We start from the raw sequence: 15726 nt of genomic DNA, 5'->3' as shown, positions 1-15726 counted from the left end.
CCGCTTGCCTGCGCGAGATCTCGCCTCCTAGGTATATACGTGTGCATGGCAGCGCACGCGACACACATTGGCCAAACTTGAGCTGAAAATTTTTGCATCACACACAACACACTGCAGCAGCGGCAGCAGCAGCGGTGGCAGAGCGACGGCGGCGTTGGCGGCGTGCGCGTGCCTCGCGGCGTATTATAATAAGAGGGAGCGCGAGCGAGCGAGCAACGACGACGACGCTCTTCGCCCTCTCTCTCTTCTCTATATATGCCAATGCCACGAAGCTCGTTTAGCGCGCCGCGGCGGAGCGCGCTCCACTGTGCTACTACCATTACTATACTACTACCTACTACTGGCAGAAGAAAAGCATTAGGGGGTTGTTGCCAGGCGCTGCTGCTGCTGCTGCTGCTACGTATACACATTCATGGCACGCTGTCTCGTTAAAAGTTTTCTAACGCGAGAGAGCCGGAGAGAGAGAGAGAGAGACAGCCTGAGTATATATTCTTAATAGTCTCTCGTGGACACGCCGTCATTAAAATTATAAACCAGAAAAACTCAAACTGCTTTTTTACGCTGCTTGAGCTCTCTCTCTCACTCTTTCTCCCTCGCAAGACACACAATATGCGACGGAGAAGGAGGAAAAAAATGAATTCGCGTTATCATTATTTTTCTAACAGGCGAGGTCACCCAGAGAGAATAAGGAGAGCGAGAGAGAGGAATAGAGTGAGAAAGAGGCAGAGAGACACAAAATCTGCAACTTCTGGTCTATGTACACACACACACACACACAGGCACTCGAATGTGTGTCAACTCGCCAAATGTGCTCTCGAATTAGATTCGCACGTCGACATTCCCCAGTCTCTCTCTGCTGCATAGCGCGCGTCCAATCGTGCACACTCATACACACGCGAGCATCACATACATGTATGGCTAGCTCAAGCTCGACTACGACGACGAGCTCGACGAGCGGCTGGCAAATTTTCGAGCAAATATATAAGAAAGTTTAATATAGTCCGCAGCGTGCTATATAGCCAACGACGCCGACGACGACGACGACGCGACGCGGGGCCGTGTGTTCGTTTTAATATTCCATTACCGGCGAATCGATGCGAGAATACAGCAGCAGCGGCGGCGGCGTTTAGGTGAGCAGCTATAGCGAGAGAGCCCGAGAGCTGACGATTAATTGCCTTTTATCGATCGAAATGTGCACTCACTCTCTTACTCTCCTGTGGCCAACACCGCCGCCTCGAGAACTCGGCTATTATACAACAAATTTCTCCCGTGTATTGGCCTTTCCGAGCTCACGCGCGAGAAAAGAGAGAGAGATATGGACACTTGCTACTGTGTGTGCTGCTACAGAGAAAAGCAGCAAAGGCAGCAGCGACTCCACCCGGAAAAAAAGAAGAGGAATATGTATACACTTGGAGGAGATAAAGGAGCTATATAGCACTTTGCAAAGTTGGCAAAACTCTCGGCTCGCTTCTCTGTTACTTCTAGCTCTTTACTCCACACACACACACACACACACACACACACACACACCCACACGCGCGAGAGCATATAAAAACACTTTTCTCTCGCTCGCTCGCAAGTTTTAGAAGCTCGGGTGTGTGCTACACTATACTCGTCCTCGACGGACGCGTAAATATGTAAATACACGAAAGCGAAGGAGATAGAGGAGGAGAGAACTAAAGATGTAGCTATAATAGAAATATAAGTAAATCCCCTATTGTATGTATGCGAGGATATACACGGTATATATATAAGTGTATACGGTTATAATGGACGGCGTTTTGCAAAAGGATAAAACCAGAGGCGAGAATATCTATTTAACAACGCGTGCGACTGTACGTACATAAAAGGAAAAGATAAAAAAAGAAGAAACAAGAAAATAAAAAACGGAGCATCTCGAAGGAAAAATTCTCTCTTTACTCCTCGATACGTATTGCTCGAGCAAGGCCAGTTCTTGTGCTCGTGTGTTTAGATCTTAAACAATTTTCCTCCCCCGCATTATCATGCCAATTCGCCGTTGCGGGGCTAAACTTTGCAGCATTTTTTTTCTGTAACATTTCGTTCTCAAGGGGCTCCCTCCTTACATTCTATGCGCGAATTATGCGCGCACCCAAATCAATTACCCGCATACAACCACAAGCAGTGCAACCTTTGACTTTTCGATTAGGTTCGTGCGCGATCGCTGCTTAATTACGTGTGTGTCTGTGTCTGTGTACTTCTTCGAATACATCATATTCCAACGCGTGCAATAATCTCTCCTCTCATTGATTTCCATTCGCGTTGTTCGCTTATACACTCGAAGCAATGCCGCGCTCCGCTGCTCGCTCGAGAGCTGATGACGATGATGAGAAAGAAGACCGCATGCAATTTAAGTTCTTAATGTGTATTTACTCTGACAGGTTATTAATGAAATCGCGAGATTGAATGGCTTGCGACTCTTGCTTGCTTGCGTATAGCAGCAGCGGCAGTGGAGAACGTGGTGCGGTGGTGCGCCGACAACTGACAATGAATGTTTCCGAGTAATACACGCGTTACGTTCGCAGTAGAGAGAGAGAGAGAGAGAAGAGGAGAGGCTTAAATAATTTTCAAGATGAAAGAAGACCATTTCTAATGGAATGATCGAGTCAGCCGCAGCTCACTCGACCCAGAGAGCGCCTACCTATGCGAAATTGCCAATTTTTTGATTTTAATTATAAATCTCTAGCCACTGCAGCGACGCGGCAAAATATGATTACGCGGCGATGACGATGCCTTGAGTCGTGCGCATGGATAGAGAAAAATGTATTATTTTATCGTTGAAAGATGCATTATTGCGCGAGAGGAGTTAATCGAAATATTGCGTAATTCGGAATAAGGAAAAAAGCACCGTTGCCGTCTTGCATTCCATTTTTCGTTTACATCAATTACTATGATTGTTGTAATATACTGGATGGTGTTTGTGATATTATTTGTTAAGTTCGGGCGACTACAAATTCCAAAAAAATATTTTGTTGACAACGAGAGCAAGACAAATACACTCGTCCAGGATGTAAAAAATATCGTATATACGTTCAAGCACGGAAACTCACACGCACACACACCGACGATGACTTTGTCTTGTGTGTCCTCGTCCGCTCTCTCGCTCTTTTTCTCTCGCCTCTCTTTGACGAGATTGCAAAGTGACTAAGTTTTAATTTGTTCTCGCGTGACGCGTGGATTATACTCGGGCCTTATTGACTCGTACACACCGTATACGTACGAGTGTGTGTTTGTGTGTGTGTGTGTGTGTGTGTGTGTGTGTGTGTGTTGTAGCCCCCAGCTCTCGCGCCTATTTTCTTCTCTCTCTTTATTTTCTCTCGCGCTGCAGCTCGCTTACCTATACACGCGTTGCCTTAACTTCCACACGGCTAGATTGGCTTTTTTACGAGCGCCAGCCAAGCCAATAGCCGGCGCACTGCTACTCGTGCCTATACGTGTATATATATGAAACTTGCGCGAAATATATAAGCAAGAGCGAGCTGCCTGCGAGATGAAGGAAGAGACGTATTGAGATTAAGGCCAAATTTCGAGCTGCATCTTTTTATTTTCTCATACTCCGAGCTTTGGTGATTGTGCACGTAATTTATACTCGTTAATTCAGCGTAAAAGACTCGGCTAAATGGAAATTTAGCCGCATGCGAACGCGAGATTACGAAGGTGAGAGATAAGATCGAGCCGCAACGAGCTAGTAATAACTCGCACGTACGGCAGGCAACGTCTCGAAAGCTCATTTTCACTTTGAGTTAGAATTTCTCTCGATTCGCTGCTACTGTACTCTGGTGGCCTATGGACCGAGCTATTGAATTTATTATTTCATAAAGGTTTCAAGCAGTGCATCCTCTTTCTACATCTAAGCACAAACATTTTTCAATAGATAACGCAATGCATAACTTTAATAAAAAAGAAAAAAGTTTACACCTCATGATGCGAGGAAAAGTAAAAGAGTGATTCGATCAAGTGCACCGATTGCCCGAGCTATTACAGAAGATATAAGAATGAGAAAGCAGCAATGAGCCATGGGTGGTTAAATGTATCCGCGCGAATAATATAGGTTAGCATTAATGGAATACATAATACAGGTTTTTAATGTAAAAAGTCGATTGATCATAATAAGTACTGCGCTTGTGTGTATTTGTGTGTGTTTGTGTGTGTTCGTGTGTGTACGTTATAAGCGTGTGTTCGCTACTCTCCGGAGTATGTGCAGGCTTATATGCGCCGCTGTGCTATACGTACCTGACAGACTCATTCAGTTTTCGCTACGCTTTTCGAGTTAATTAAGTCGAGTAACACAAGTACTCCTTCCACGTAAAAACATGCATAAAACCTTTTTTTTTCATGAACGTACGTATAAGAGCTTCTTCGTTAGAATGGATGTTTCTCTTGATGTGTGTTTGTATGTGTACGTGTGGATCCATTTAATCAAGTCTCGCGCGGTGCGCGCCCCCCTTCTATACCGCGAAAGCAAGTTGAAAGTAATTACACGGGCTGCTTTGCTTTTCGAAAAAGCAGCAAGTCGATTTCGGGCGAGAGACTATACACGCGCAGGTACGGTTTATATATAGTTCGATTAGGTAGTAGCGTACCCGAGGAGATTGCGAGCCCAGCCGGTACAAATGCAGATTATTAAAAGACTCGGCGCTTCGTATAGTACGACGCGCCCAGTGGTGGCGTCGGCAGCAGCCGTGCGCGGCGTCGATTGAGACATTAATTATTAACCGAAGCTCTCTACGTCAGGGCTCGCGGTGAAAATGATTGACGTTTCCGATTGGTAAAATCGAATGACGCGCGACGTTCGTCTCGCTATATTTTGCGCAGGCTCGCTTATGGTGTAGAGAGAAATACCGTAGCGAGCAAGGAGTCGAGCTAGAGAGAGAAAGAGAGAGAGAGAGATGCGTCTCGCGCAGAAAAACGTAGAAAAGAGTGAGGGAGCGAGAGAGAGAAAGAAAGAGAGCAAAAAAGCTCAGCCACTCAGGATATGAGAAAACAGAGCGAGGGGCACGAAAGGGTACTATCCTCTTGTAAAAACTAATCAAGATAAATTAATTGCAGTTGTAGATTTCACTTACGCGGTATTGGATTTTTCTTTTCTTTTTTTCTTCTTCCTTTTTTTTCTGTTTCTTCTTACCCCTCTTAGAACACGCGCAGAGTACCTAACGAGACATTATTGCAAATCACTTTATGAGATTGTCCACCCCACTAAAGCTTTTGTTCAAATTACCCTGGGCTCTGCGCCGCTATCGCTGCTGTGCTTCCCTATTCCAGCTGCACAAGCCGCGGGCACCTTTTCTTGCGCCCCCCGTTCATTTCGTGATACTTATTACATTTTCCATTCACGTCATTGCGGGAGGCTTGACGTTAATAAACGAACGGAGTCCCGTTATAATATGGCGTTGAGAGACTAGACGAAACGAGCGAATTCGCGCTGTACATAGCATCTTATATACCAGCTACAAATTGCGTATGGATTTAGATTTCTGATTTTACGAGCACAAGCCCTGACCTAGTGTCAAAAAAAAAGTTGGAATATACGTAATGCTGCAGGAAGGACGAAGACGCGAGCGTATTAAGATCGATACCACGGAAACTTGGTTTATCACTCCACGCCGATGCGTCGCGAGTATAAAGAAAGGGGGGTCTGCGCCTCGAAAATTTAAGGGGAAGTCTGGCCTACAGGAGGGAACAAAGCACGCAATCAAAAGGTTAATTACATTAAAATAAGTTGGAGTGGAGAGAAAAGCGCGCCCGACGATCGACGGCGGGCAATCAAACTTGGCAGAAAGAGCACGGGTAGTAGTGGTGCCCAGGGGTGGGGAGATAAGCTTTCATTGATTGCATTTGTTATTATCAGCTGTTTATCGGCCGCCACCGCCGCCGCCGTTGCGCCGCACCGCACCACACCACGTGCGTTTGTAATTACTTTTCAAGAACAAGTCAGTCTCTCTCCTTCTCTCACTCGATTTCATTACGGTTTTATCGATCATTAGTTCTCGTAATAGGGGGAACATTCGTATAAGCTATTCTCTCTACTCTCTTACTCTTTCTATTATATTATTATATTGCAACGTCGGCAAGCTTATTAAATCGAGCGGAACTTCAATCTATATACAAGTAAAATTGTATATAGTCTGAGTGCACTGCTGCTGCTGCTGCTCTCGGATAATTAATCTTGCACACATGTGCACACGTACACGCACGCACACATGTACACAAGTGGCGATGAATTATCTGATATCTGTATTGAAGCTCTCTTGGATACTTGTTTGTTGTTAAATATTGTATCGAGCAAAAGGTGTTGAATATTTTATTGAGAGAAAGAGGGAGAGAGAGAGAGAGAAAAAAAATTCATGCTCAGAACTTGTGAGAGTCAAGTTCATAAGGATGTCATTGGAAATAAGGGAAATAATTACCTGTTGGCAGTCTCATTAAAATACTTTCAACCTCGAAGCGCTGCAAGAGAGAAAGACAGAGAGAGAACTTGTGTCTCCTTTTCTTTATACTTACTAACTCGCTCGCTCGAGACGTCACGATCATTAAATTTTAACAAGCCAATTCTTCGGCTATATGGATCTGAAATGAAAACGAAAGATGGCAATCGAAGCTGTAAAAATCCCGCTGCAGCTCTCGGCCAGCGTCTACGCATTACTCTCGCTCTCTTCTCTTTCTTTTGAAGCGAGATATACACACTCAGCACAGATACAGGCAGCGAGCGAGAGTGCAATAACTCGTCGAGGCTACGAAATTACACGGCACACACACAGACAAGCGACGCGCGCGCGCGGGGCTAATAGGAATTTTGATTGAGCGAATTAAATGGATATTGGAAATACGAGAGAGCATCTTTAAATCGATTATATTACAGTGTAGTGACCTCTCCAGCGGATCATCGCCGCTTGCTTGCACACGCGCTCGTCTGTATATCGAGTGTGGGAGAATTCGGCTGTTATATGCGCACGGCGCGTATACGTACCAACGAAAACCAATCGAGCTGCTGCCATGAGCTTGTTCTATCCTGGTCGGCTGAGGTTATTATTACATTGTGTGTGCGTGTGTATCATATAATATCATTCATTCCAATTAAATAACCACTCCGACCGCCGACAATCATTGTTATTAAGGCTATTTCTCAAAATGTTGCTCTCAGCTCTCACGTGCGCGAACGAGATTGAAACGAATGGCTGCGATCGCGTAAATCAAATCTTCGCCCCGATGTTATAGAAATGAAGAGGTAAAAAATTTATAAATCCAGTCAACCTTCGCGACAACGAGACGGTTTTTTTGTGCTTTTGTGTGTGCGCGTGCTCGAGTGGATTTGCAATGTTAAAAGGATGCAAACAATTAATAAGTAAGCGGACTCGAGTGTGTATTACTGGAAATTCTCTAGCTTACAATGGCTGTTGCTGCTGCTGGCGCTGAAGCAGTAGTACAAGTACTCCTATATACAAATATGGAAAGCTCCTCTCTTGCTCTTTTCCTCTGGTCTCCCCCACGTCACACGCAGGCAGCAGAGGCAGCAGAAAGAAAAGAGAGCCCAGCGACGAGCCAATTAGTTAAACCGCGCGTTACGCCACCCTCGCCATTTTAATTGTCCTGCGTTCAGCGTGTGCGTACGTACTGTACGTACGTATATATGCAGAGCTCTGCGGGCGAGAGAGCAGAGAGAGAGAGAGAGAGAGAGAGAGCTCAAATTGGGCGGCTTTAATTATCGTAATTATTTGGCTCGCTTGCCCGTTCGTCCAAGGAAAGTTTAAATCATTGAGCAGAGCTGCACATACAGCGCACAAATGGATATATTATATGCATACACACGTTCGTGCGGTTTTATACCAAATTTAACTTTATATTCATGCGTATATATAAACGCGGCTAGTCATTATTATCGTAGGCGCGCGTATGCCCTTTTTTCTGCTTACTCACGTGTGAATTTATTTCGCGAGCGGAGATATAGCTGATATATTCAATTATTCGCCGTTTGCTCATTTTTTATTCCTTTTGTTTCTCCCTATTTTTTCCAAGACACAAGGCATTCAATTAAATCGCTGTATTGGATTCGCCAAATGATTGTGATTTCGATATAATGAATGGCCTCGAGATATATATCGTTTTATTGCATTAAGGCATTTTTTTTATTTTACGTTGGGTTCCCTTGAATCATATCGTTTGCGAAAGGTCGTCTGCATAAGCACGGGCGCGTTTAGTGCGCTCAGTTATTAATGTGTTGAAGCACGTCGTCGTCTCTCGCTCGCCCTCCAATCCGGAATTGACGATTCTAGCTAAAAAGCAGAAACGAAACCGGTACTTAAGGCTTTAGGTTTATAGAGAAAGAAAAGCAAAAAAATAAAGCGACTGGAACTGCTGCTGCTGCTGCTGCTGCTGCTGCAGGTGTCAAGACAAAAGTGGACGAAAAGAAGAGCAAGACAAAATAATGGTAGACTTTGCACGCGCTCATTCACGAATGCAGCATCAGCAGCAAATGAACGGAGAGGGGAAATGAAAGAATCGTTCTATTTTCGATTTCTTACCGTAATTACTAATTAAACGCCTACGTCTCTCGCTGTGTGAAGAGAGAGAGAGAGAGAGAGAGAGAGAGAGAGAGAGAGAGAGAGAGAGAGAGAGGGGGGGGAGACGGAGAGAGAAAACAGATGATAGTCGGTAATTGCACAGGATTGAGCACCCCGGTGCGCGCATGTTGGTGCGGAGTGTAAGAGAAAGAGAACGAAAGAAAGAAATAAAGAAAAAGAGGAGGTAAGTTTGAAATTGGCGCTAGGCAATAGAAGTAGTATATACACTTCTGGGGTACGGGAAAAGTACAATACGATATCGATGTTGGACCAAGTTCGACTCACTTCTCTGTCCTCTCCTCCTCCCCCGCTCTTGTGTCGATGTGTATATCCTTCTCCTCTTCTAGCTTGCCTCCCTCGCTGCCAAAAGTGAGCCAGAGCGAGTGTTAATTAGGGCTCGGGAGTTTATTAATTAGCCCGAAACTTTTTCCTTCTTCCTCTGAGGCACACACACACACATACACAAGCACTCGAAACGAGTGACTTTTCCATTCTGAAGATTGAAATGCTCCGCTCGCTCGCGTTTGTCCTCGGCGAAGACCGAGCTTCTTTTTTCATATCAACAAAAATTAATTAGCGGACTTGTCTCGGTTTTACTTTATTCGTGGCCCCCGCTTTACGTTCGCTTCTACTCTGTCTTTATAACGCATTAATATTTTAAATCAAATGCAACGAGCGTTTGATTTTCAATGAAAACTCGTTCAACTTTTCTTCCTTCTTTTTTTTTCTCCACGACGTTGCTCGTCGCCAACAGCAGTGGCACCAGAATTCAATACACTTTAATTATTGAGAAATTTTCGTTCGGAGGATATCGCGCGGACTTTTGGCTAGTGTCAATATACTGTAAATGAAAAAAGTCATCAAGCCTGCTATTTTTATTTTGTCGGTGAAACTTCATTAAGCATTATACGGTCATAATCGTGAAAAGTCGAGGATCGACCGCGCTCGGGCGAATAAAAAAACTTTTTATGTATACGAATCGAAACATGCGCCCGTGCACGAATCTATACGTTGTTGATCGGGGGATGGAGGTGCCAAACATTTAATTGCAAAAGTATCGGTATAAATAAATTGATTAATTAAATACGCAAAGCGTAAAATTATAGTGGTGGTCGACTCTCGGAGAGAAACTCTCGCGGGGGCATGAACGGCTACTTAGATATATCTAGGCTCGCATTATCATCGAGCGTATCATCGATTGGTTTTTGAGATATTTAGTGCTTTGCACGATACATCTGTCAATTAGAGCGTTGGAGTAGGTATATACGCGCGTCGCGCCACAGCACCAAACTGCACTGCGCTGAAGCATTGCGAGATCGCATTCGTCGATAATAAATCACGATACTTGCCTTTTCTTTGCTTTGTGTGTTCTGCAGCTGCTGTGTTCGTCTGTGTGTGTGTGTGTGTGTGTGTGTTTGTGTACATAGAGAGCAAAAATCCAAAGTAATGATCTACACCAAAGCCGATTCTCCACATCGATATAATTGCAATTAAGAAAATGCATTACTCTCCTTCTCGTCATCAATATGCTCTCGACTCTACGAGCAGAACCAGCAGCAGCTTCACACACACACGCGTAGGCACGCATCGTGATCGATCACTTGTTTAAGAGTGGAAGCACGCGTATACGTCGTTGTGTTTGCGTACCTACCTACCCGCTCGCGCAGCAGCTACGAGAGCGAGAGAGAGTAACGTTACACGGATATGCACACACACACACACACACACGTACACTCACGCACAGAGAGCGAGAGAGCCGAGCGCTCGGCTAATTGGTGCATAAACATCGGCAAGCTTTATAGCCTGCTATACGTTGCGTGGGCCATGTTTGTATGCGCACACGTAGCCTTGCCATGGGCTGCATGCAACTCTCTAGGTAAACATTGACTGCCATTAACGTGCATGTAGCAGAGAGCATACGTGTGTATGTGCGCGTGTACGTATGCACATATACGTATGTATATTGAGTGCATCGTCGTCGTCGTCGTCGGCAGCAAATATACGTCGCCCCTAAAGATGACGATCGTTCGCGAGCAAAGGCCCCGAATCGCGCCTGATTTACTCGGAAGAGTGCAAAAGTGTAGAGAGAGAGAAAGAGACAATGAGAAGAGGGCCTCCGCGCGTGCACCCGTGTAATTATTTCCCTCCCGTTATTTCACCCGAATGTTTGTGCGCGAGCGAGCGAGTGTGTGTGTGTGTGTGTGTGTGTGTGTGTGTGCATGCGCGCACAATACCGTATACGTGCGATTCTTTATAGGGGGTAAGAAGGTATTCAATCTCGATAGTGGCTCCGAAAGACAGAGAGAGAGAGAGAGCCCAAAAGAGAGCGGATTTATCTGCTACCATTGCTTCTGCTGCTACTGCAACTGCTGCCAATTAAAAGCTACACTTACAACACCTTTGATATTATGTGTGGAAAGAAAGGTACACGGCTATACACTCACACACACATACTTACATGCACGAGCATCTTTTAGGTAAATCGGAGACATGCAAGACGTAGTACCTATTATAAATGACTAAAGAGAGAGAGAGAGAGAGAGAGAGGCTCGTTTGAACTCTGCTATATCGCGCGACTAAACATTTAATTGCTCTCGAGCTCTCGGTAGCAACTCGCACGTTCGCGAGAGCAAATTCGGAAAATTATATTTGACTTTGCCGTATTTTTGCTCGATTATAACGATCATATGCCTGGTACGCTATTGCAGATCATTAAATATACATTAGTGAATAAAATGTGATATTAATAACAGGCATTTCTTTCTTTTTGCTGTTACAGATTGTTTGGTAATTCCGGGTGTTGTGCAGCTTGTGGCCAGACCATACCGGCGACCGAGCTCGTCACGAGGGCAGGCGGAAATGTGTTTCACACCAAATGCTTTCAATGCACAAAATGCGGTACTCAGCTCACGTCAGGCGACAGGTGAGTCACTCGCGCACATTTACATGTAATATTTTGTGGCCTCCGTTGCATGTGTGTAGAGTGTATAGGTGTGCTCTATACAGCTCATTTTTCCAAAGAAACGCGAGCGCGCACGAGTCTGCGCGTATTAGAGAGAGAGACAAAATGTTCAAGCCTGCATGCATATGTATGGCGGTCGATTTTGTGTTACTCGGCGTTTTGCTCCTTTTTTTTGCCACAGATGTTTACGTGACCGGTTGTGAACGATTATTCATGAATACGACGTCGTCGTCGTCTCGCGCGCTCGCACACATGCCGCATTTTTTTTACTCTTTCTCTCTCTCTTACTCCTTCTTACTCTCAAGCCAAAAAAGTCCTAAAGAAACTCATGCAAGCCGTTTGTTTTTCTGTTTCTCTCGCTCTCGCAGGTATTACCAACTATCCGGTGCAGCAGTTTGCGAAACGGACTTCCACAAGATGGTGAAATCATCATCGGTGGCAGCAGCGGCGGCTGCGGCGGCCGCGACGGGCAATGGTGCCATGCCAGCGAGGAAAGGCAAAGTAGGCAGGCCCAGAAGAAGCCGCGAATGAGGCGCCAACCCGGTCGGCCGCCCGAAAAAGGTCCAACCAAACGCCGCGCCAGTGACGTCACCAGTGGTTCTTCAGCAGCAACAGCAACAGCAGCAGCAGCAAGCCCAACAGCAGCAAAATGCGACAGCAGCCGATCAGCAACTGGTGGACGTTGGTGGTGTGGCCGGGTCGGACGCCTATTCGCCGCCGCCACCGGGTCATCATCAACATCATTATCAGCAACAGCAGCAGCAGCCACCACAGCAACAGCAGCCGCCCATGTCCATGATGAATCAAATGGGCATGGGACATCCTCACCAGCAGCAGCAACAGCATCAGGCGTCGCCGTCTTACTCCGAATGGTCGTGGACGCCTGAACCTTGTGATTAAAGAAAAGAAAAAACTGTGCCGTGCTGCGTGGTTATATCTGTGCGTGACCGCGACTCTGTATGTGCGATAAATGATAAAAGACTTGAAATACAAATGAACTTCTGGTGCAACTCTTTTTGTGATCGCAGTGATGAACTCTGCCTCGTGCAGCGCGAGAGCCTCGTCTCAGAACTTGGACAACTACATTACGTAATTTATATTATACATAGCTATACGAAGGCTTAATGACTCATGTTGTGTTTTGGGATTCCTTTTTTCCTTTCATCTCTTTCTCTCATTCTCTCTGTTATATACATAGGTTTCTATGAGCGAACAAGCGCCGAACTCGATTGGGTGTGTTACTTCGTTGTTGTTTTTTTGCTCGTGACTTGTCGTCATGTGAGATGTTTACGTTTAACGTAAAAGTGCAACAGTAGAGACCCAGAGTTAGAAAAGCAATAATTATGTTAAATAAAAGATCGGATATTGCTGCATCAAGAAATGAAAAAAAAAATAGCATCATTGGAGTTCGTTCAGCCGTTCTTTGTTTCAACGCTCCATTGATATTCGTTATATTTTTTACTCTTTCATTTTTTGGTTTGCATCCGATTTACAGCAGAAAAACAAAGGAAAAGAATCATTAAAACTACAACAGTGCGAATCGTTTTTCACCTTTTCTCGCTCTATCTATGTATTTATATCATAAAAATAATGAATAAAACCCTCTGCCTCGCAGTTGTTGCAATTTTCCCTGTGTTCGAGCCGATCTCAAGCTGCCCGTGTTGCCGCGTCTAAATATGAGCAAAGTCGCTGTGTGTCGTCGTGTAAGCAATAAATTTAATCGAGCGAGGCGCTTCTTTGCAGCGACGTAATGCGCGCGAGAGTTTGTGTCTCTGTTGTGTGTGAGTGTAGTGAAGATTTGACGCCAACCGAATTATTCCTCGAACGTGTCGCGCTGTACGGTTCGCGTTCTCGCTCGAGATGACGGAATTATCTCGTAAATTTATCTTGGTTGTTCGCTGTTAGCTCGATAACTGAGATAATTGTTAATTTCGATTGCAAAATCATTTCACGAACTATTAAGTTTATTTTTTTAATAGAATGATGATGCATACTGAAACGCATACGCAAATGGTAATCGTTTTGGGATCCTTTGGGCGTTCCATTCCTAGAGTATTATCAGCTTCATTATCGATGCCGACAGCAACAAGTTAATATTGGCTCAGTATAAGCAGTTAATAGCTACCAATTGTATGTTCAATTAACATGGTTAATTCCCTCCTCCGTGTACCCGCTATATCCAAGAAGGCACTCGAACCTGACTAGAAAAGCAAATCAATGCAAATTCCTTTATATGCAATAATGTGTACATCAAAAAATCGTTTATTATCCCCTCCCGCGAAAACTCGTATGTATAAAAATGAAAAGTACGCTCTCTGTATGGTATATAGAAGACACAAGTTACAGAAACAATTGACGATTGTAAAACGAAGCGTAAAGTAAGCGTGAAGTGTCTTAAAAGTGCGCGAGAGCAAAAAGCTAAAATAGTCAATTCAACGGTCGATAAACGAGAAAAACCATTTGTGGCACTGTTGCTCTCGATCGTCATATCTTCAAAGAATACAATTTAATAGCCGTTCATTGACTTTGCTCTTCACTTTTTCAATCATCATCATCAGGTCAATATTGAAAATAAAAATAGCAAACTAGTTCTATTATACGTGTATGATTATATAAATATGTTATAAAACATACGAAAAGAAAGTGTGTGTGATTGTGTGATGTGAGAGTTAATGTAAGTGATCGTGATGATGAATGTTACGTTTAGATTTATCCTGTACATATTGATAAGGAACGAGAAAATAAATAGTAATAATAAAACGAATAACAAAAAAGCCTAGTTATTAAAAAAATGCCCGACGATGTGAACGAATGAATAAAAAAAAAAGATACATTTTGTATATTGTTAAAAAAGATTTGTGTGATATATACATTGGTTAATCGAAGTCGAACTGTTTTTAGCCTGTTTAAGAAAAAGGATTCTGCTATACTGCATTAGCCGAATGATGTCTCGAGAGACTCTGTGGCTTTACGCACGAGAGCCGAGCCTCGAAGTTTTGAGCCGGAGAAAACCAGTTTCAATACCGAGCATTCGACGCAAAGAAAAGAAAAAAAAGAAATCAATCAATCAACGCACGATGCTTTTTGAAACTAGTTTTTTTCTCGTTCTTTCGTACCTATTGTTCGGGCTCTCTGTAATGTTATTCGGCGCATTTAACGACGAAAAAAGGGCTACGCGTCGTCCGTACACAGAGTGCTCGTATCGAGAGATCTTTTGCCTTTTAGTTAATTTTGTTAATATTTGATTCATCTCAACTTCTAGAATTGTACTAGTTAGACAGCTAATGCGTAATAAAAAAAGGAAAGGAAGGGATAAAAAGTCTAGTTGTCGCGAGCCTTTTTTTCCACTACGCTCGCAATCGAAGCGACGAAGAAAAAGAAGCCATTGTGTGGGCCCCGCGCGTCGTTGCCGAACTCTTGTAAAATATTAAAAGTAAAAGAAAAAATGAAACACATCGCCATACACGATCAAGACATACACACGTACACGTTTATTAATTAAAATAAAGTGACAAGTTTTCAGAAAAAATACATATCTCGAGATTCAATTTTATTTCATTGCATACATATCCTGTTCCGATAAAGCCTGAATTTCCTCTTTTACATCGACATATTTTAAATATATATTCAATAAAAATTTTCGGTGTGAAAACTGCGGCAATCGACGTACAGGCTGCATAAAAGAAATCTCGTTTTCTATTTATAAAATTTATTTACTTGTTCAGGTAAGCAAGTGCTGTCCGAGATTCCGTGACACCTCTATTTCCACTCGAAGCGGCTCTATTGGGAAGTTGTTTTCATTTGTTTATTAAACCTCGAGCCTCAAGATTATAATTGAGAAAGTGTGTTAGCCAATTTAATGGCTTCTTGTGTATCACACCTGGCACCGTTGCTACGATCAATTTACAAATGAAAAAATGCCGCTTGCGCGTGCAATCAACGCTCGAGCCTATCACTTTTAACACGTTATACAAAGCTATATAGCCTACGTATATGATATTTAAATTAGCAGTTGCTCGCAATTTGGCACCATAAAGGCTTCATACATATAAACAGGCTGCAGCCAAGAATCATCGACAGTTATTCGAAGTGCAGCTCTCTTCATGCTCGCGATCGCATCTGTCTTGCTCTCCCGAAAAAGATCAGAGAGAAAGAAGAGAATACTCGTCGGCTTGTGTGTGTGTGATT

The 15726-nt window shown here is 43.9% G+C and overlaps 1 protein-coding gene across 2 annotated transcripts in view; it reads left to right on the top strand.

Annotated features, from left to right (window-relative positions):
• Positions 1-14971, top strand: part of LOC106660217 (LIM domain-containing protein B-like) — a 79948-nt gene extending 64977 nt beyond the window's left edge. For both annotated transcript variants that reach the window (XM_014383137.2, XM_014383134.2), the window contains exons 4-5: positions 11356-11499; positions 11907-14971. In XM_014383137.2, coding sequence (XP_014238623.1) covers positions 11356-11499; positions 11907-12069 — 307 coding nt within the window. In that variant the 3' untranslated portion in view covers positions 12070-14971. The remainder of the gene's footprint in view (positions 1-11355; positions 11500-11906) is intronic.
• The last annotated feature ends 755 nt before the right edge of the window (positions 14972-15726 follow it).

The sequence above is a fragment of the Trichogramma pretiosum genome, unplaced genomic scaffold, assembly GCF_000599845.2.
Source record: "Trichogramma pretiosum strain Unisexual culture from Peru unplaced genomic scaffold, Tpre_2.0 scaffold18, whole genome shotgun sequence".
Classification (NCBI taxonomy): domain Eukaryota; kingdom Metazoa; phylum Arthropoda; class Insecta; order Hymenoptera; family Trichogrammatidae; genus Trichogramma; species Trichogramma pretiosum.
This window is presented reverse-complemented; position numbering and strand designations above follow the sequence as displayed.